This window comes from Sphaerodactylus townsendi, linkage group LG11, assembly GCF_021028975.2.
Source record: "Sphaerodactylus townsendi isolate TG3544 linkage group LG11, MPM_Stown_v2.3, whole genome shotgun sequence".
NCBI lineage: Eukaryota > Metazoa > Chordata > Lepidosauria > Squamata > Sphaerodactylidae > Sphaerodactylus > Sphaerodactylus townsendi.
Genome location: NC_059435.1, coordinates 77522009 through 77543651, shown reverse-complemented (window position 1 = coordinate 77543651; position 21643 = coordinate 77522009). Strand labels below are relative to the sequence as shown.

General features: G+C 49.5%; 1 protein-coding gene across 1 annotated transcript in view; it reads left to right on the top strand.

Annotated features, from left to right (window-relative positions):
- Positions 1–21643, top strand: part of LOC125440973 (SREBF chaperone) — a 56154-nt gene that overhangs the window by 19113 nt on the left and 15398 nt on the right. The window contains 9 exon segments of the mRNA XM_048511195.1: positions 5585–5813; positions 9178–9307; positions 10032–10189; positions 10985–11205; positions 11845–11972; positions 13289–13448; positions 13919–14045; positions 17645–17757; positions 19579–19673. Coding sequence (XP_048367152.1) covers positions 5692–5813; positions 9178–9307; positions 10032–10189; positions 10985–11205; positions 11845–11972; positions 13289–13448; positions 13919–14045; positions 17645–17757; positions 19579–19673 — 1254 coding nt within the window. The 5' untranslated portion in view covers positions 5585–5691.

The following is a 21643-nucleotide window of genomic DNA, read 5'->3' as shown; positions in this document are numbered from 1 at the left end:
GTTGACAGTCCTGTGTTTCTGTGGCACTTTGAAGTTCCACTGCAGGGACATGATAAAATGCCCACATCTGGAATGTCTCAGTGCTTAGACTTCCCCCCCCCCCCTTTCCCATCCTGAGCATGGCGCAATGCTTCCGTTCACGTGAAGGATGGTTCTTGAAAGCGTACAAAACGAGCAGTTGTGCAGAATGTGGAAACAAAAAGCTGTGTTGGTGCGAGTGCGTGATGTGTCTGGTGTGTCACAGGCTTCTCAGTGTGTGCTGTTATTTCTGGAGAACAGTGAGAAGAATAAAGTGTTTGAAAGATGCTTCAGTCTCTTTACTTGATGGATGTTTGTCCAGATGCCTTTGCAACAGGTTTGCTGTAGCAATTGGAGAAGGTGTTCCCAGATGTAAACAGCAAGTAAAAAGTAGCTTGTCTCAGCTATGACTGTGCCGTTCTGGTGAGTACAGAGACTGGAAGGGCCCAGGACAGGATAAAAAAGAACTATCCCAACAGAGAATCATAGGCCCCTTCCGCACACGCAAAATAATGCGTTTTCAAACCACTTTCACAACGGTTTGCAAGTGGATTTTGCTATTCCGCACAGCTTCAAAGAGCACTGAAAGCAGTTTGAAAGTGCATTATTCTGCATGTGCGGAATGAGCCATAGAGTTGGAAGAGACCCCAAGGGCCATCAAGTCCCACCCCCTGCAGTGCAGGAACACACCATCAAAGCACTCCTGTCTCTCTTTAAAGACCTCCAAAGGAGACTCCACCACACTCCGAGGCAGTGCATTCCACTGTCGGACAGCCCTGACTGTCAGGAAGTTTTTTTTTTTCTGATGTTTAGGTGGGATCTCTTTTCCTTCACCTCGAACCCAGGACTCCTGATCCTAGTCTCTGGAGCAGCAGAAAACAAGCTTGCTCCCTAATACAGAGATGTTGTGCTCTGATTTTTCATTTGTATGTAAACAAATATCAGCTTCATGGTTGCTTGCCACTGTTACGGCTTCTGATGGAGGATGGGATTGGAGATATTTTGCTGGAGGCGATCTAGTAGTTTACCGATTCTCATAGCTGCTCCCACAACAACAGCTCAGCCTGAATGGGGCTTCTCTGCTCTAAGCGCCGTTCTTCTCTGTGTTAATTTCTGAGTGTCTGAATACATGAGGAGAATCTTGATCCATTGGTTGTGCTGTGCGTTGGGGCAGAGTTCATCCAGAACAGGGGTCTGCAACCTGCGGCTTTCCAGATGTTCATGGACTACAAATCCCATCAGCCCCTGCCAGCATGGCCGAGCTGATGGGATTTGTAGTCCATGAACATCTGGAGAGCCGCAGGTTGCAGACCCCTGATCCAGAACATTGAAGGCTTCAATAATAAAAACCAGAAGACACGTTTGCTGTCCAGGGAGAATCCCAGAAAACTGTTCTGCATGAAACCCAGACAACGATCAGCTGGTTTTGTTTTATTGGCCAAGATGATTATCCGGAGCATCTGTGTTCTTGTTTTGTAATGCCAACTGTTTTGATACTTGTGTTCCCCAGTGGCCTACTTTTAGATGGCCCCAAAACAGGAGGTGTCCCCCTTGCATATGAAGAGCACCCTGCAGGTATCCTGGTGAAATTAAGCGAAAGGCCGCTGCCTGTGTCTACCAGGGCTCGGAATTTGGAAGCAACACTTCACAATGGGAATGGGGAGGTGCCCAGAAATGAAGCCAGAAGAAAATAGAATCAGAGTCAAAATCTTTATTTACAAGTATAGCTCAAGAAGACACAGGAGATGCTCAGGGGGCTGCAGGTTCTCTCTTAACACACGCACCGCAAACCTGAACCCCAGACAACCTCACGCCTAAACAGTAAAAACAGACAATGAAGTGGGGGACATAGAAGCCTGTCCCAAGGTGATGAGGGACTTCTGGGGTCCTGGGTGGTAGGAGAACAAAGGAGGAGGGAGCTGGCAGAGGCTGAGGCCCGCTCCAGATCTCTGAAAGCCCTTTGTCCAAGGCTGCACAGGGGCAGTAACAGGGAAGTCCCAATAACGGCTGCTGCAAAATTCTGAGGGTTTTTTTTTTTTGGGGGGGGGGGATATCTATTCTGTATTAATGCTGGAAGGTGGGCATCGAATGCTTTCCTAAGCTAGCCTTGGTTTGGATCCCAAAAGTTTGGATCGTACTGCTCAATTTGATTCTGGCTGCCAGGTGGGAAAATTATGGATGCTAAAATGGCATGCCAAAGAGGGGTGGGGGGGAGGAGTTAATGAAGTAAATTGGGCCCTGGCTGGTCTAGGGCAGTGATGGCGAACCTTTTTGAGACTGAATGCCCAAACAGCAACCCAAACCCCACTTATTTATTGCAAAGTGCCAACACGGCAATTTAACCTGAATGCTGAGGTTTCAGTTAAGAAAAGATGGTTGGCTCTGAGGCGTGTATTACTCGGGAGTAAGCTTGGTGGTAGTTGTTGGCTTTGCTTGAAGCAACCATGCAACTCTTCGAATGGGTGAATCACGGCCCTAGGAGGGTTTACTCAGAAGCAGGCCACATTACCAGCAACCGAGCTTACTCCCAGGTAAAGGATCGCACTTTAGTTCTTTGCATGAAAATCAGTGGGGTTTAACAGCGCTTAACAGGGTTACCTACACTGCTTCCCCAAAACTAGGTCTTCGGTTTAATGCTAATAATCGAGCCCAGCAGCCCAGGCCAGCCTAGATGTCTCTGCTTGGGGTTATTTCCCCCCCCCCCACATGATGAACTCTGTTTTTGTGTGCCCACAGAGAGGGCTCTGAGTGCCACCTCTGGCACCCGTGCCATAGGTTCGCCATCACTGGTCTAGGGAATGGGCTGATGGTTCTAGCTGGGAAAAGAATAGTCTGGACCCAGGGATGAGAGCTGATTCCATCTGTGCATTAAGGATGTGTTAACATAGCTAATGACTGAGACATTGTCTGCATTTTTTGGGTGTGGAAGGGACCAGTTCACTTGACTCTCATTCAGGCGGTCTTCATTTTGGAAGTGCTTTAAGCGGTGTCAGCGCTTCCCTGATGTCCGGGGGCTGTTTTTTGTCAAGCCCTCGGCATTCCACTGGAATTAATTAATTTATGAAAACGTTTATATTTCCCCTTCCCTTGTGGTTCAAGGCAACTTACAATGGAAAAAAGTATTTTCTGTTAAAAGCAAAAATAAAATAGTAATTCTCAAATCCGTCGTGCCCCTCCATTAAAATGCCCCTGCCACTCAAACCCCCTCAAATGCCCTGGTGAGCAGACAGCCCTGGCAGGCCCCCCCCCCCCCGCGAATACCTCCAAGCACGAGCCCCCCCCCCCCACCTCTTCAGGGGGTTCGTTCAGTAGAGCAGGAGCCATGATGGAAAAGGCTGGGGCTCCGGTTGATGCCAGACGGGACATCCAGTGTGAGGGGATGGATGGGATGGGATGGGATGGGATGGATGGATGGATGGATGGATGGATGGATGGATGGATGGATGGATGGATGGATGGATGGATGGATGGATGGATGGATGGCAGATGGACCCCTGGTGACCATAGCTGGCCTTTTGGTCAAGCAGCCTATTTGATATTTATACCCTGCTTCTATTCCCCACTGGGAATCCAAAGTGGCATACAAGCTCTGCCTTCCCTTCTCCATGTTATCCTCAGAAGAGGGAAATTCTCTGGGTCAGAAGGCTGATCTGTTGATTTTCCTTACTTGAGAGTAATGATGAACTTTGAAAATATGTCCAGGGTGGGGCTGCCGGCATCCTGGATTGGGCTGTAGTCTGACCTTTATGCTGAGTTCCCCTCACACCATTTTCTCATCTTCCGGGGCTATTGCCTGCCTCTCTTAATGTCAGATCTGGGACAGTAGTGGATAAATATTTCTTGCAGAAAAAGTAACCAGGTTGTCTTTAAAATATTTAAGACATTATTTGATACTGAAATGAACGAGGGCATCTTGCCCACTAGCACTCCCCCCCCCCCCAAAATGCCTGTTGCCCCCTCTGGCTGAATTCTGGGTTGCAGCTGAGCTTTGGGCAAAAGGGGCCAGCCAGCAGGAGGCGCTGAGGAGCACAGCCGCTGTGTGTTTTGCTGACTATCGTTACCAGTGTCGGCTGTTCTACCTTTGGGACTGTGAAACCTTCCTTCTCTCTCAAAATGTTGAACCGTTTTAAGAATCAAGTAAGAAGAGGCCAGTGTTTCCATCACTCAAGGCCTGAATGACTGGCAGTTGGCAAGCAGCTGTTCTTCCAGGAGCACCCCAAGCCGTAAACCAGGGATGGCCAACCCGTGGTGCTCCAGATGTTCATGGACAATTAGCTATGCTGGCAGGGGCTGGTGGGAATTGTAGTCCGTGAACATCTGGAGCACCATGGGTTGGCCACTCCTACCATCAACCATCCCTGTGGTTCCCAGGAGAGGGGAGGCGGGACACAGAGGCCAGACCTCAGAGTTGGAAGGGAAGCTGGGGCGCCCTGACCCTCCCCAGTGGGAAATTCCTACAAAGGTCAGGTAATGGCAGCAGTTACTCAAGAGAGAGAGAGAGAGAGAGAGCCCGTTCCAGAAGAGTTGGCAAACCCTGGGAGTGGCCTGGGCAGAACAGGGCCTGCAGATCAAAGTGTGGAGATAGTGTGGCCGAGGATGAAAGGGAGTGGAAGGATTTAGATTATCTAGATTTAAATTATCTATCAGCAGAAATCTGCAGCTCCTTGCAGGTATCCTAATTTACATTTGGATAATTTACAACCGGAGAGTTTGTGCATAGCCCTGGGCTGGTTAGAAGTTAACCCAAGGTCAGAATTTACTGGTTTCTGTTCAGTCCAGACGATGTCTTCCAAGTTCTTTCTGAGCTTTCAGTTCTCACTGTCTTGTACAAATATTTTTGATGCCCGATTCTTTGCCCTGTATATGTTGATGTTGCCTACTTTTAATAACGGTTTCTGACAGTATATTAATCAAAGAAGTCTGTTCCTACAGATCTAAGACATCTGTTGCTGTATGACGTTTGTTTATTTCTACACCTCTACACGTGTTGCGCTGTTAAATGTTGCGTTTGTTTTGTTTTGACACTTTGCATTTGAGTGTGGTATTTATCACACTCTTAGTGTTGTCAGGGGCTATTGTGTAAAAATTCTTAAAGGGTGTGGGCCATCGTTAAATGTGTAGTTGTTGCTTTAAGACTGTTTATTTTGTTGTAAGCTGCTTGGTGCAATTTGTGGTTGAGCCTTACGACTCAAGGCTGTGAGGGGGAGCTCACCACGTCCCTAGGCTGCTGATTCCACGGCTGAACTATCCTTACTGTAAAACATTTTTTCCTAATATCCAGCTGGCATCTTTCTGCCTGTAATTTATATTCATGTGTCCCTTTGGGGGGGGGGGGGGGCTTTCCATGTCAAGCTCCAGGAACTTTCCTGCAAGTCACATTCACAATGACTGCATTTTGCATTCTGGGCCTGCATTCTGCATTTTATTCTGAGGTGGGTGTGCCTGAGCAATTGAGATTCCCCGAATGCCGGTGCGTGCGTGTGCTGGCGTGCTTTCTTTTTAGAGAGCCCGGTCTGCTGTGATTGGCCTGCCTGCCTGCCCTCACGCGCTGCCCCTTCTCTTTCAGAAGTGTGTCTGGTGAGGAGCCTCCTCTGAAGTGCTGCCCATGAGAAGTTCCGCTCAGCCCTCCGCCGATGCTTTCCGGGATGGCAGCTAGCTGATGGACAGCTGAGGATGACCTTGACTGACAGACTGCGTGAGAAGATATCACAGGCGTTCTACAACCATGGGCTACTCTGTGCTTCCTGCCCTATTCCCATCATCCTCTTCACTGCCCTGAGTGTCCTGGCTTGCTGGTAAGTCTCCCATAGACCCAAGGCTTAGGTTGACACCGGTGCTTTAAAAATGGTGCGCTTAAAAATTTAGCTTGCTTAATATTGGTCAATATTGCTTAATATTGGTTAAGAGCAGGTGCACTCTAATCTGGGGAACTCGGTTTGATTCCCCGCTCTGCCACTTGAGCTGTGGAGGCTTATCTGGGGAACCAGATTAGCCTGTGCACTCCAGCGCATGCCAGCTGAGTGACCTTGGGCTAGTCTCTCAGCCCCACCTACCTCACAAGGGTATTTGTTGTTTGGGGGGGGGGGGGGGGGAAAGCAGATTGTAAGCCCTTACAGGAGAGAAAGAAGGGGAGGCCATGCCAGCAGGGGTAACCAGATGGCTCCATTGGCCATGCCAGCAGGGGCTGATGGGAATTGTAGTCCATGAACATCTGAAGCGCCAGGGTTGGACATCCCTGGGCTAGCTTGTATTGCAGCCCAGTTGTGCGGTTTGTTTTGATCCTTCAAGGTTACCAGTAGTGACAATGGATTGTGCACCCCTTCTTGATTTCACAAATCTGCAGATATCTTCTGCACTGGAATCCACTCACTCCCTGTGCAACAGGATTCTCCTCCTGAAGCTTAGAAACTGCAACTTCCTTCTTGTTTCCCTTCAGAGCATTCTCAGCCTTTGCAGCAGCAGCTTGAGAGGTGACAGTTAGGAGCTCTGTTATTCTTAATGGCTGGTTAAATTACTTGTTAATTCAGAGGCAGTCAAGAGGGCAGGATCTTACCTGGCAGACACCTGAGAACCAAGGACAAATTACCAAAAAGGCAGGCCAGCCAACGAGATCTATCTGACCTCCTGCATCCCTGCCTAATGTCACATTTCTTGTTTGGGTAGAGCCGCACAAACTGTTAAGAGCCCTCCTGTTTTGTACGTGGGTGCGTGGGGATAAATTATGCACGATCAAACCAAAACAAGTAGGTCATTCAGCAAGCAGGTTTGGGATCACCGGTTTGTCATCTGTTGGCTGGGCTGAATGGGGCACAGAAGTGATTGATGAATCTGAAAAGGGGCCCTGCTTTGTTTCTTTGCAAACATCGGGTGGGTTGGATGGTGGAATGCAGCTGTCTCAAATATGTGGGTATGGATACAATTTACAGCGCTGCGTTGGTCTTCCTGTGTAATTTCAAAGGCTCTGTTCTTGGTCCTCCCTCTTGCGGGGGCGTGGAGTAAGATTTGATAGTTCTGCTGCCAACATGCAGCAAAACTGTCTCTCGGCTAATGATTTGCTTGAGGGGTGTGGCTCTCTCTCACCGTGTCGCCCCAAATTTGGATAAAGGGACAAATCTGCTTGTGCCAGTCGGGGTTTGGATGAGACTTGGCCCAAGAGCACAGATCCAAATGGGTCAACGCTGTGACGTTAGCAGGAGTTGAGTTTAAAAAAAAAAACAGGATAGAAGTGGGTCACGATGGCCCCAGTGAGAGAGAAAAAACCTCTTGAGTAGGACAGTCCAGCACAGGTCATACTTCAGGGGTACGGGGGCACCTGAAACCATGAACCACTCGTAAACCTGGGTGGCTGGTGGGACAAGGATGAAGGAAGAAGATCTCCAATATGGTCCTCAGGTGAACTGCATATGAACCCAAATGCACACTCTTGTATTTCCCTGGACAGCACCTGGAACATGGTCAGTTTTGCTTGACCACAGAACTTGTGAAACACCCCCCCCCCACACACACACACTCCTGTTTCTAGTTTCTTAAAGATAATCGGGGGGGGGGGGATGTTTTGTTTTTTATTTGTCTGTCTATTATGAACATTTGCTGCATTTTGAAAATGATGGTGAGGCTATCATTAAAACGCATGCCTGGCACGATTCAGCCAGTTTTCCGTATTTGTAGATTTGCAGCTTTTGCGTTGCATTTCCAACACTTCTCGTGGTGTTGCAGCTGTTTGGCTAGAAAGTCTGACATAAATAATGGTGTCTTGGTGATTAGGAGCTTGCTTATTGCTTTCTGTTGCTACGTAGTCTTGGTTAACTGGTGAGCTGCCTGTAATGCAATGGAGAGATTGCACCAGTTCATTTCTTTTTAAGTTCATTTTTCTTCTGCTTAAACATGAGGGAGTATTTTCTTCTTCTTAGCACTGGAGCACATTTAAAAGGCTGGGCCAGGTTGTAGGGTAGACAGTGTTTTGGCAACAGGTCCACTGCCATGCACCATTGGCGAGAATTGGGAAAAGTATTAGTCAGTGATAAACAGAATGATAACTGTGCTATAGGGTGGGGCAGCAGGAAAAACACAATGCTCTTTGTTCATGTGGAAGGCTCACGCAAGAGCAGAGAAGGCAGCTGAAAAATAGGGTGTTGTGGGTTTTCTGGGTTGTATGGCCGTGTTCCAGTAGCATTTTCTCCTGACGTCTCGCCTGCATCTGTGGCTGGCATCTTCAGAGGATCCTCTGAAGATGCCAGCCACAGATGCGGGCAAGACGTCAGGAGAAAATGCTACTGGAACACGGCCATACAGCCCGGAAAACCCACAACACCCCAGTGATTCCGGCTGTGAAAGCCTTTGACAGTACAGCTTAAAACTGCAACCGGAGATAGTTTTCTTTGATCAGAATGTCTTTCTTGAATTAGTTTGCATTTTTAAATCCCTAATGTAGCTACAGCTACTTGTAAGACCAAGGGAATTGTTGGGTAGAAAATCTCAAGGAGGTAGAAAATCTAAAGGGGCTCAGGAGGAAAGTAGTGTGGCCAACCATAACCCTGCATTTTATCAAGCCTCAAGGTTAACCTTGGAGGGCTTTTTGTGGCTTTCTTCACTGTCTTTGAGTCTAGAAAAGTCCTGGGAACTTCTGAACTTGCCCAGGGTAGAACAAAGGCAGGTAAAGAAGTGATATGGTGGAAATTCAGGGAAGTTAAAATATCAGGAAATGATTCATCACAGGGACAAGTTGCCAGGAAGAAGCGATGGGGTCTCGTTCCTGAAGTCGAGGTGGTGTTTGTACCAACTTTTTAAATGCTAAAGGTGTGTTAAGGTGACCGGTGTGCTTTGCCACTTGATGCGCTCTCTCTCTCTCTCTCTCTCTCTCTCTCTCTCCCCCCCCCCCCCGGTCAAGTTATGTGACTCTTGTTGGGGCTTTCAAGGCAAGAGACGTTTGGAGGTGGTTTGCCTTTGCCTGCCTCTAGGTCAGGCCCCTGGTGTTCCTCGGAGGCCTCCGGTCCAAATGCTTGCCAGGGTCGGCCCAGCTGGGCTTATGAGATCAGACTCACCTGGAGCCCTCCAGGCCAGGGCACCTGTAAGATAAACTGTAGAAATTCTAGATTTATGGCCCGCAGGTCTCTTGCCGCTTGCCTAAAAATTTAACGCTTCCTGTGTTCTGCCTCACAGCTACCCACTGCTGAAGCTCCCTTTACCCGGTACCGGACCTGTGGAGTACACCACTGCGGTGAAGGATTATTCACAGCCTCCGCCCTACCTAACCCACCAGCAAGGAGACCCGAGCGAGAGGCCTGACTGGGTAGGCCTTCTGCAGCAGAGTGCGGTCCTGGGACTTGCTTGCCTGTTTTCATGTGAAGGGACAGCCTTCCTGCCCTCCTCCCCCCACCCCCACCCCCAATATCTGTCATTGTGTGTTTAATGCCTGGGGCCTCTTTGAATTTCTGAGTCTCTTCATTCATTCATTAATTCATTAATTCATTAATTCATTCATTCATTCATTCCCCCTGTACATGCAACAGTAGATGACAGAGGCGTCTCTGGCCTTCTCCGCAAAGGGAGGGGTAACCAGGTGGCTCAACAAACACGCGTTGCATCAACCGCTTTTATATTGTGCAAAACAAACATTCATAAAGTGCATAAACAGTGAAATTTAGTGCAGAACAACTGTGAAACATTCAGCATATAACGATACAGCTTACAATAACCCAGATAGCAGCATTCACTGGTTGTGTCTCCGATTTGTCTCAATCAAGTCCTCTTATGTTGGTTACCACGGACCCAAACCTCCCTCCTGTCTGGAGAGACGGGTGCAGGTGAAATGCACAAGGGAAGGGTACCCCAAAAGGAAACCTGAGCGAGAAGGGAAAGAGCTGCAGCACAGAAAACGTTGGGCCTAGTTCTTTAAGCAGTGAGCACATTGGACACCCTCTGTGGGAAGGGCCTCGCATGCCCTGGCTTGCTCTGTCCACTTGGACCTTGGCCTCCCCTATTCATTGGCCTCCCCTTCTTCCCTCCCCCCACAGTACACCGGTGCCCCCGTAGCCTACATCCAGCAGGTCCTGGTGAAAGCGACGGTCTCTCCGTGGCCCAAGCACTTCCTGGCTGTCGATGTGTTTCGGTCGCCGCTCTCCCGTGTCTTCCAGCTTGTGGAGGAAATCAGAAACCACGCCTTGCGAGACAGGTAGGTAAATCCCCTGAAAATAAGCCCTAACGCATCTTTTGGAGCAAAAATTAACATAAGACCCTAAGAACATAAGAACAAGCCAGCTGGATCAGACCAGAGTCCATCTAGTCTAGCTCTCTGCTACTCGCAGTGGCCCACCAGGTGCCTTTGGGAGCTCACATGCAGGATGTGAAAGCAATGGCCTTCTGCTGCTGCTGCTGCTGCTCCCGAGCACCTGGTCTGCTAAGGCATTTGCAATCTCAGATCAAGGAGGATCAAGATTGGGAGCCATAGATCGACTTCTCCTCCATAAATCTGTCCAAGCCCCTTTTAAAGCTATCCAGGTTAGTGGCCATCACCCCCTCCTGTGGCAGCATATTCCAAACACCAATCACACGTTGTGTGAAGAAGTGTTTCCTTTTATTAGTCCTAATTCTTCCCCCCAGCATTTTCAATGGATGCCCCCTGTCTTATTTTCGGGGAAACCAGGGTGCATGTGTCCTGGTGGCAGCCAGAGGAGAGAAGTTGTTTTCACTGTGACATTTTAGAATTGCAGTAGAGGGGAGGGCGGGAGAATGAACAGAGCAAATGCCAAGGGCTGTCGCAGGAGGTGGAGAGCATGTGGATTTCGCACGGACAGAGGAGACAGACCAGAGGGGCAGCCTCTGTCACCCAAGAGAATTGACCAGTGCTTGTGGAAACAAGTTTCACGTTTGTGGCCACCGGTTGGAGGGAGCTGCCGGCGATGCTTTCCAGCTTGGCTGTTCATGAACACCTGGTGAGTCTGGGCTCTCGGTTGCTGCTGCTTTTCAGCTCCAGTGTCAAAAGTTTGGAAGAAATCTGCCTTCAGGTGACAGATCTGCTGCCCAACTTAAAGAAGCTCCGGGGCCTTCTTCCGGAACACGGCTGCCTGCTGCTCTCCCCGGGGAACTTCTGGCAGAACGACCGGGAACGCTTTAATAGGGATCCAGACATCATCAAAACAATCCACCAGCATGAACCAAAGACGTTACAGACATCGGCTACCCCCAAAGGTAGGAGGCCTTCAGTGACCGGGGGCAGATTCAGAAGAGCATTCACTGTAGAACAGGGGTGTCCCACTCTGGCACTTCAGTTGTTCATGGACTACAATTCCCATCAGCCCCTGCTGGCATGGTCAATTGGTCATCCCAGCTACCTGGCCTCCCCTTCCCTCTTCGCCCTCTCTCTTTTCCCTGTTTCCCTTCCCCCTTCCTACCTCCTTCCCCCTTTTTCCCTTCCTTTCACTTCCTTGCTCCCCTTTTCCCTCTCTGTCCTCCCCATATTCCCTTCCCTTCATTGAATATGCCAAAATGAAGGGTAAACAAACTACAGTGGTGTGGTTGGAATTGTTAAATGAGATCCCCAGAAGAAGTTAGATGAGGAATGATGGGTTCTAATCTTCTGTATGGCACGAAGACGATGGACATATTGACTGAGAGGAGTATTTTCACCATTTTACTATTACATTAAGTTATATTGATATACCGAATTGTGTCTACTGTATGTATGTTGTGAGCCGCCTTGAGCCCAGCATTTGGCTGAGGTAGGGCGGGATAAAAATCAAAACAAAGTGAAATAAAGGAAGCGGAAGAACAGCCGCTCCGACACAATCGCATCTTTCCAACTTTAATGTGTTTCTCCCACTCCTTCAGATCTGTTGTTTGGAGTCCCAGGGAAGTACAGCGGGGTGAACCTCTACAACAGGAAGCGGGTGGTGTCCTACACCATCACCTTGGGTCTCCGGCACTATGATTCCAGGTGGGAGTCCAGTTCTCATTGTGCATTCAGGTGACCCTGAGAAGATCATGGGGAACACGGTTACTATCCTGGGCCCTTTGATTCCTCGTCTGCAGCCCTTTCACTCATCCAGGTTCCCTTTTCCTTCTCCCTGCCCTCCTGGCTCTCAGGACTGCATCTAGCCTGCTTTACTAATATGCTCCTAAAATCCACATCTGTCCCTCCTGAGCTGTAAGAAGTCAACCACATCCAAGCTTGCAGCTGCACTCCTGCATTCTTCCTGATTCTGCATTCTTCCTGATTAGGAGAATGTAACTAGCTCAAAGTTGCCCAACAAAGTTCACGGTCCTGTTTGGCTGCAGAAGCTGACTGGCTTGGGTGGGCCAAGGCGACCCCCTCTCAGCCTAGCCGAGCTTCCAGGGTCACACAAACAAAATGGGAGATGGGAGGGACTCTATCCTGAGTGTCTGGGAAGAAGCATATTATTATTATTATTATTAATTATTATTATTATTATTATTATTATTTAGTTTATTAGTTTATTAGTTTATTAGTTTATTAGTTTATTAGATTTGATAAACCGCCCACCCCCAAAGGGCTCTGGGCGGTGTACAACAAAATCACAACTAAAACAATGTGCACAATAAATAAGTGATAAATAGTTAAAATACATAACTCAGAATAAGCAGCATTCTAAACCCCAGAAAAACAATATTACTAGTACTAATGATGGCTCCCAGTCCCAAGGGCGGGAGGGGACAGACAATACCGAAAGATGACACATCGGTAGTGCCAATGATGGTACATCACGCAACACAGGGACATCCAATCTGCGGCTGGCATAGGATGAACCTGTGGGATAAACCCAGTGGCGTATCTGCCAGAGGGACATGGGGCATCAATTGACCCCAGGCACCCCACATTGGGTCACGTGGGGGGCACCTAGGGGGCCTGCACCAGGCTCCTGACCTGGCTGCTTCTAGTAGGTGGGCCAGGAGCCTGCCACGAGCTGCCCCTCAGCCTGGCACCTCCAGGCTGCTCCTTCAGCTGGTGGAGGCTGGGCCGAGGGGCAGCCCGCAGCAGGCTCCCGGCCCTCCTCCAGCCCACCAGGCACCCCTTGGCCCAGCCCTGCCAGGCTCGCTAAGTAAGTGGGGCACGGCGGGTGGGGATGCCCAGCGCAGGTGTGGCCCCGGGCCCCATTTCCCCCTGCTACGCCTCTGGATACACCTGCTGGGGAGCTGCGTGCGCTGAGACCCCAGAGAGCCTTTCTCTCCCAAGCTGCCTCAGACCTGTCTCTGCTCTGGCCTTCACAGGCTCCTTCTTCCCAGCCCAAGTCGGGGCGCTCTCCCCGGCCTCCAGCTCCTTCTGCACCCCAGCCCTCTAACTGCACTCCTCCTCGGGGAGGAGCAGTGATCGTCCACGCCCCACTCTCAAGGGAGGAAATCGGGCCAGCTTGAGCTGATCCTCGGCTTGGTCACCACCTACATCATCCTCTTTGCCTACATCTACTTCTCTACCCGTGAGTCGGAGAGAGGGGCCAAGCTGCCTGCGGGGGGCTGCAGGCCGGGCAGGGAGGAAGAGACTGCGGAGCTACTTTTCTCTCTGCAGGATGGAGCGGCAGAGTGGGCCAGCGCCCATGGCATGGCGTTTTGGGGAGAAAGTGGGAAGAGAAACAGTGGCTTGAATGTCTCCTCAGCATTCACTGGAAAGGACATTATTTTAAAACTTTATGCGGCATTTGGTGGAATTGCTTTGAGGGCGAGAGAGAGGAGGGCATTTGCCGTCGTTGTTTCATCCGGTCTTTGAGAACGATATGTTGGGGACCGATTGCCTGGTTTCAGAGTGGGACTTTTCTTCCAGAGCAGACACGCGCAGGCCTGCTGCCCGTCACACCCCGTCGGCTGTGCTGGTCTCATCCCTAGAGCTTTGGCGGTGTTTTGTCTCAGTCCAGGGACTGAGGCGACAGGTGCTCTGCTTTCTCTCCCGCAGGGAAGATTGACTTGGTGAAATCGAAATGGGGTTTGGCTCTGGCTGCAGTGGTGACCGTCCTCAGCTCTCTGCTCATGTCCGTGGGCCTGTGCACGCTCTTTGGCCTGACGCCAACACTCAACGGAGGGTATGTACCAAACGCTAGCTTGCTGGGTGGACGGGTGGGAGTGGAAGAGTCCTGGAAGAACAGCGTCTGGTTTTGTGCCCCAGATGCAAGACAGCTGCGTTCAAGGCCCCTCCTTTCCATTCTCTGACGCCTGCCCAATTACCCTTCCTTTAGAAAGTTCTGAATGTTCCCCCTCAAACCTCTGAGATATAAAACTTCACATTCCTACATTTTTTCAAGCGTTTGCTTAAAAATGTAAAATGTGAATATGCAACAATAAAATCATGCAGGTAATTTGTCGTATAGTTTGGAGCTGCTGTGGCCTCATAACGTCTGAACTGGCCCATAAGGCTTGTAGAATTGGAGTGTTGTGGGGTTTCCGGGCTGTATGGCCAAGTTCCAGTAGAATTTTCTCCTGACGTTTTGCCTGCATCTGTGGCTGGCGCCTTCAGCCCGGAAACCCCACAACCCTCCCGTGATTCCAGCTGTGAAAGTCTTTGACAGCACTTGCAGAATTATTGTCAAAATGGTGACCTCAAATTCTTGCAGTTGTGGAAGAAGAGGGGCCAGTGATTTTTACAGATTTGCCCCTCTCTTTGAGCCCTTCAGCTGGTGGGATCAATTAATGTCCCAGAATGCCACAGTGAGAGTCTCCAGTGAAAGGAAGGAATTAATGAAACCCACCATCTCCCCTTTTGAAATCCCCACATGCCCTTAAATTTCAGTACTATTCACTTACTTTATCTATAGTCCAGTCTTTCTTACTGAGACTTCAGACAGAGTACACAATTAACAACAAATCTTTCAGGGTTATATAATATAGAAAATCAATACTGTAAAACTCGATTTCAAAATTTGAGCTGCTTGCTAAAAACAATATGGTACATGCAATAAGACAAAACAATATATAGGACAATGTATTGTGGAAGGCTTTCACGGCCGGAATCACTGGGGTGCTGTGTGGTTTCCGGGCTGTATGGCTGTGTCCTAGCAGCATTCTCTCCTGACGTTTCGCCTGCATCTGTGACTGGCATCTTCCTCTGATGCAGGCGAAACGTCAGGAGAGAATGCTGCTAGAACATGGCCATACAGCCCAGAAACCACACAGCACCCCAGTATATAGGACAAGTAGTGAAGAAACAGAAGCTGATTAGAAAGTTATAGAAACAGTACAGTAATATTCCATATATCGTAAAACAGTTACAATGACTAAATTTTCACACACAGTAAACCCTGCTAACTTGCTAAGAAAAAACACACACGTGTTGTTTCCCAGGGAATAGTACTCCAAGCCGAATTTCAGTGCATCTTAGGGTAGAAAATGTCCCATAAAAGGGGAAGAAGGAGCTATTCTGGTGGCAGAAGACATTTTGGGTGCTGTGTGGTTTCCGGGCTGTATGGCCGTGTTCTAGTATCCTCTGAAGATGCCAGCCACAGATGCAGGCGAAACGTCAGGAGAGAATGCTGCTAGAACACGGCCATACAGCCCGGAAACCACACAGCACCCAAGTGATTCCGGCCGTGAAACCCTTCCACAATACACAGAAGACATTTTGTTTTCCAATTCTCAAGGACCCCGACCCTGAAAACGCACTGCTGCCACGTGAGGCAGAAAATCTCCAACATAAATAATTGCTGATGCTGTTTTTATCAGGGGTGTTTTTGCTGCCCTACAAACATCTCTCTCCGTGGGTGATGTGAATATTTTCCAGGTTACCCTGAGGGGCTGTATCTTCAGATAACTTTAATGAACTTTCCTGGGGCAATACATGGGTATCTTTTCATTCCTAACAGTAATGTTTCCCTGCCTGCCTCAAATTGCCTTTCCACCCCTCTGGGAAAAATATAGATGAAAAGGAGGAGTCACCAGTAACTGTGAACTTTTTTCTATGCCCCAGATAGGTTCCTTCATCAGCAGTGATATTGAAAATATATTTTTATGGTGTTAACCATTTCTGTGAGCAGCTTTGAGTCAGCCTTGGGGTGCAGGGGCAGGGGGCAACCCGTCCTTTTTTTCGTCAATTGCATTTTTCCCTGAACCTCTTTCGGTGCCTGGCCTTAATCCGAGTCTTGCATCACCTGCTTATGCAAACAGCTCAGCAAATTACACAAACACTGCACAGAAATATTGCCTCTCTCATAACCTTCCCCTTATAGCAGCCAAACATGCCTGTCTCGAGGGCCGGCATGGGCTTCCCAGGGCCTTTTGAAATCCACAGAACCTTGGTGGCTGCTTTGGCTGCTGTGGGGTAACAGGGAGGCTGGCACCTGGCGCGGGGGTGGGCAGACTGGGGCTTTTTATTGAAACTGCCCCGTCTGCCTTTCTAAAGGTATCTGTTCTGGCGTAACCAGCCTTGCCCTGACCTAGGTGGTCCAGGTGAGCTCAGTCTCCTCAGGTCTCAGAAAATAACCAAGGTCAGCTTGTGTTAGTATTTGGAAGAAGAAGAGGAGGAGGAGGAGGAGGAGGAGGATTTATATCCCCCCTTTCCTGCAGGAGACTCAAAGGGGCTGACAATCTCCTTGCCCTTCCCCCCTCACAACAAACACCCTGTGAGGTGGGTGGGGCTGAGAGAGCTCCGAGAAGCTGTGACTAGCCCAAGGTCACCCAGCTGGCGTGTGTGGGAGTGCACAGGCCAATCTGAATTCCCCAGAGAAGCCTCCACAGCTCAGGCGGCAGAGCTGGGAATCAAACCCGATTCCTCCAGATCAGAGTGCACCTGCTCTTAGCCACTACGCCACTGCTGCTCCCAAGGAAGTCCAGGGTTTCTGTGCAGAGGCAGCCGAGGGCAAACCCCCTGTGGACGTCTCTTGCCTTGAAACTCTTCCAGGGTCTCCAGAGGTCAGGGGCGACTTGACAGTGCAATTTTTTTAATGCTTTATTAAAGAGATTAAAAGAAAATTACAGGGTGGTTTCCATTAGTATTGTGTACAAAAGTGAAGTTAACAGAAAAAGGAGACTTCTCCTTTGTTACGTGTGATTCTAAATACGCAATTTGATCCAAAGCGGGTGCTTTCTTTATCCACACAAAATAATAAAGAGTAAATGCATTACTGTATTATTATTAGTTTAGAAAATGTTATTTTTAACAATGGATAGTTAGAGTGTACACCTGATATAAAAAGGAGGAAAAGGTTTGTCTGCAAGAGAAACATGCATACACATGTTGGGAAGAAGGAGAAGGAGAAGAAGAAGAAGAAGAAGGAGAAGAAGAAGAGTTGCTCTTTGTACTCTGCTTTTCTCTACCTTTAACAAGTTTCAGAGTGGCTGACAAACTCCTTTCCCTTTCTCTCCACACAGCAGACAGCTTGTGAGGCAGGTGGGGCTGAGAGAATTTAGAGAGAACTGTGAGTGGCCCAGGGTCACCCAGCAGGCTTTACATGCAGGAGTGGGGAATTAAACCCAGTTCTCCAGTTCAGAGTCCACTGCTTATGTGGAAGAATGAGGAATCAAGCCTGGTTCTCTAGATTAGGGTCTGCCGCTCTTAACCACTACCCCATGCTGCTTTGCCCCTCCTCACATTTTATTGAGTGTTGTTGAAACCCAAGCTGCCTTGCACAGTGTTCTGCTTCCGTGGTGTTTCTCATGCTCAGCTCTGCTCTCCTTTCCGTTTTACCCTTAGAGAGATTTTCCCTTACCTTGTTGTTGTGATCGGCCTGGAGAACGTGCTGGTGCTCACCAAGTCTGTGGTTTCCACCCCTGTCGACCTGGAAGTGAAGCTGAGGATTGCACAAGGTAGGTAGAAAAGAAGGGCTTTCTGTATCCTGGGGAGCAAAAGTGGAACCATCAAAGGTGCCCAGCGAGTTGGGTTAGTTCAGGGCAGGGGCGGAACTGCACCCAGGGCATATGTGCGCCCCGCACCCCTGCAACGCCCCTGCCTGCCCCCACCTCAGAACACCCCCACCACAATGCACACACACACCTGCCCCTTTGGCACTACGCCACTGGGTGCGGGGGTGTCTAACTCTGGCTCTCCAGATGGTCATGGACTCCAATTCCCATCAACCCCTGCCAGCATGGCCAATTGGCCATCGTGGCAAGGGGTGGCCATAGTGGGAGGCCTAATGGGAATCATAGTCCATGAACATCTGGAGGGCCGCCGTTGGACATCCTGGATTCGTGGTTCTTCTTGGCCTCCTAAGACTTTTGTGACTGCAGAGACTTCTCAGGGAAGGCATTCTTGTTTTCTGCTCGCCTACTTAAGCGTGCACAGTCTGTTGGTGGGGCAGGATCTTGCCTCTGTTGCTGTGCGGAGCGTTGAACACATCAAGGATGATTCCCCTGGCCCACCTTCCCATCCCTGGATTCAGGAGAAGGGCAGGGGCTCGTCACATACACTGGAGGAGGTCTCACTTTGCGTGGAGCAAAGTTGTGTAACCCTCTACTGGATTCAACAACACAAGCCTTTATTGGCATACAAAACAGGACAAAATTTTAAAACAACACAAGGTTAAGAAATGCAGTTAAAATTACTAATTTCCAGTATAAAATTTGCAACAGTTTCACAAAAGAGCACATCAGAGCTGTTCAGGAGATTGGGTATCTTGTAACACTCTTGCCACTGAGAACATTGCAAGAAAATGGAATTCATGTATTTCATGCGTAACTCATTGTATTTAGGGCATAGAAACAAAGAATGGTCAAGTGTTTCGACCGTAGTCATATCACACTTCTACTGGATTCCATTTCAATTGGTGATGTCAAGGAGGGAAAGCTCCATCTGGAGCATTCACTGAATGATGTCCCAGTGACAAAGAGTCCAGCACTGTCTCGCAGAGCAGCCAGCCGCTTCTCCTGGAGCTCCAACAAGAGGGCACAGAGGCTGCCTTCTCCTGACGCAACTCCTGCCACTGGGATTCTGAGGTTGACTGCCTCGCAAAATGGAGGTTCCCTTTAGTCCCCAGGACTAGCAGCCACTGACAGACCTGTTCTCCATGGAATGAGCGAGGTCACAATGGATAGCTGTGTTGGCCTTTGTGTAGCAGTAGAAAAGAGCAAGAGCCTAGTAGCCCCTTAAAAACTAACCACATTTCGAGCAGCGGATGAGCTTTCATGAGTTGCAGCCGACTTCTTCTGCTACCTTGTGACTACAGTTGGCCATGCCAGCAGGGGCTGATGGGAATTGTAGTCCATGAGCATCTGAAGTGCCAGAGTTGGACACCCTTGCCCTACAGGCTCCATCTCCCCACCACTGATTGGCTTCTACTTCCCTCCATTTTCCTCAGTTCAATCCTAAGGCTTGGAGGAAACTTGGGAAATGTAGGCCTACAAGGCCCTGACAGCTGGACAGAGGCTCGTGCCCGAGGGAAGGGCATTTTAAGGCCTACTGGCAGCTCCTGCCCACAGCCTCAGGCCTAGGGTGATGCCATTCTTGCCCCTACAACAGCCTGGCACCTGGTTTTTGAATGTCTAGTGGACTTGGGCAAAGTGGCTGCCTTGCTTTTGTATCTGGTCATAATTTTGTTTGGCTTGCGTCGTGTCTGTGTTGTGAGAGATCTTGGTGGCCTCTTGGGTGGCTAGTGGCCTGATCTCTGTGTCGTTCCTTTTATCCCTCAGGACTGAGCAACGAGAGCTGGTCCATCATGAAGAACATGGCCACCGAGCTGGGGATTATTCTGATTGGCTACTTCACCCTTGTCCCAGCCATACAGGTACCCGGCCGGGTCTCCCTCGAATCCAGCATGGCCTGAACCTTTTCTCCTGACAGGCCATAGTTGGAAGTATTTGAAGTGTTGGGCCTTCCCTCCCTCCAGTGTTTACATTTTTAAAATGTTGTCCAGTTCCTGGAACCTACTGGGTGAATAGTATGTTTTAAATTATGCCTGGGGTAGAAAAGGTTGACAGAGAGAAATGTTTCTCTCTTTCTCACAATACTAGAACCAGGGGGCATTCATTGAAAATACGGGGGGGGGGGGGGATTAGGACTAATAAAAGGAAACACTTCTTCATGCAACGTGTGATTGGTGTTTGGAATATGCTGCCACAGGAGGTGGTGATGGCCACTAACCTGGATAGCTTTAAAAAGGGTTTGGACAGATTTATGGAGGAGAAGTCGATCTATGGCTCCCAATCTTGATCCTCCTTGATCTGAGATTGCAAATGCCTTAGCAGACCAGGTGCTCGGGAGCAGCAGCAGCAGCAGGCCATTGCTTTCACCTCCTGCAGGTGAGCTCCCAAAGGCACCTGGTGGGCCACTGCTATTAGCAGAGAGCTGGACTAGACGTACTCTGGTCTGATCCAGCAGGCTAGTTCTTATGTTCTTAAACTAACAAGAGGAGGAACCTTTGTTTCTCTTGCATTGTGAGAGTAGGAGACGTAGTTAACTCAGAAGCTTCTTTCTGGTTCTCGCCCTCTCTGTCTACCCCGTTCTCTGCCTGCCCTCCCTGTAAAGTGGTGTTGTGTGATCAACATCTGGGATGGGTCTAGAGGAGTCTCCCTTATCTGTGTCCTTGAGCATGAAGGACGCAGCCGATCTGTCCCAGAGTCCTGCCAGGAAGCCCTTGCTGGCTGTCCCTGGCTCTCTTGCCCTCTTGCCTGCAGCCCTACCCTTAATACTGGCGAAGTTGTGATTCCGACTGAGCCGCGTGACTGTCTCTCACTCGGTCGCTGCTCAGTGGCTCCCAGATCAGAAAAAGCTGAAGGTTCCTCCGGCGGCCCGAACTCTCCTGCTTGCGGCCCCCTCCTTGTTTGTTCTGAGCCCCTGTGGAGGAGCAGCAGTGGCATAGGAGGTTAAGAGCTCGTGTATCTAATCTGGAGGAACCGGGTTTGATTCCCAGCTCGGCCATCGAGCTGTGGAGGCTGATCTGGGGAATTCAGAATAGCCTGTGCACTCCCACACACGCCAGTTGGGTGACCTTGGGCTAGTCACAGCTTCTCAGAACTCTCTCAGCCCCACCTACCTCACAGGGTGTTTGTTGAGAGAGGGGAAGGGCAAGGAGATTGTCAGCCCCTTTGAGTCTCCTGCAGGAGAGAAAGGGGGGATATAAATCCAAACTCTCCTCCTCCTCCTGCTGCTGCTGCTGCTGCTGCTGACTGTTTTTGCAAGCCCCCTTGAACAGAACTGGAGGAAGGCGGGCTAGAAATACTTCTAATAAATAAATACAAATTCTCCTGTTGTTGGATGAGGAGAGCTGAGTGAGCAGTTTGTGTTGCTTGCTGAGGAGCCACAGAAGCTAATTCAGTCCCTGCTTTCCAGTAGTTTCCCCCCACCCCTGCCAGGAGCTTCAGGGTGTTGGGGAGAACCACACCTGGTGCGTGTGTTTCCCTTGAAAAGTAGCAGAGTGCACAGAGGCTGAACACAGGGAAGCTTACCTGAGCGCACACGCGTGGCTGAGCTTGCTAGAGAGAACTTCAGACACAAAAGAAAGTCAGAGTCATTTGTAGTTTCTAATCCAATGAAAAGAGTATTTATTAGTGAATTCCATTCTGGATAGAAAGGTGGAGAGTTAGGTTCGCTATCTAGTCTAATCTAGCTGGATGGAGGCGGATGCGTAGGAGACACATCCTTTCCCTAGGCAGGGTGGAGGTAAGAGTAATGGAGAGGTCCGGGGAAGAAGGCGGAAGCAAGGGAGGAAGTCCCTAAGAGTATCAGTCTACATCAAAGGGATAGACTCAGCATGAT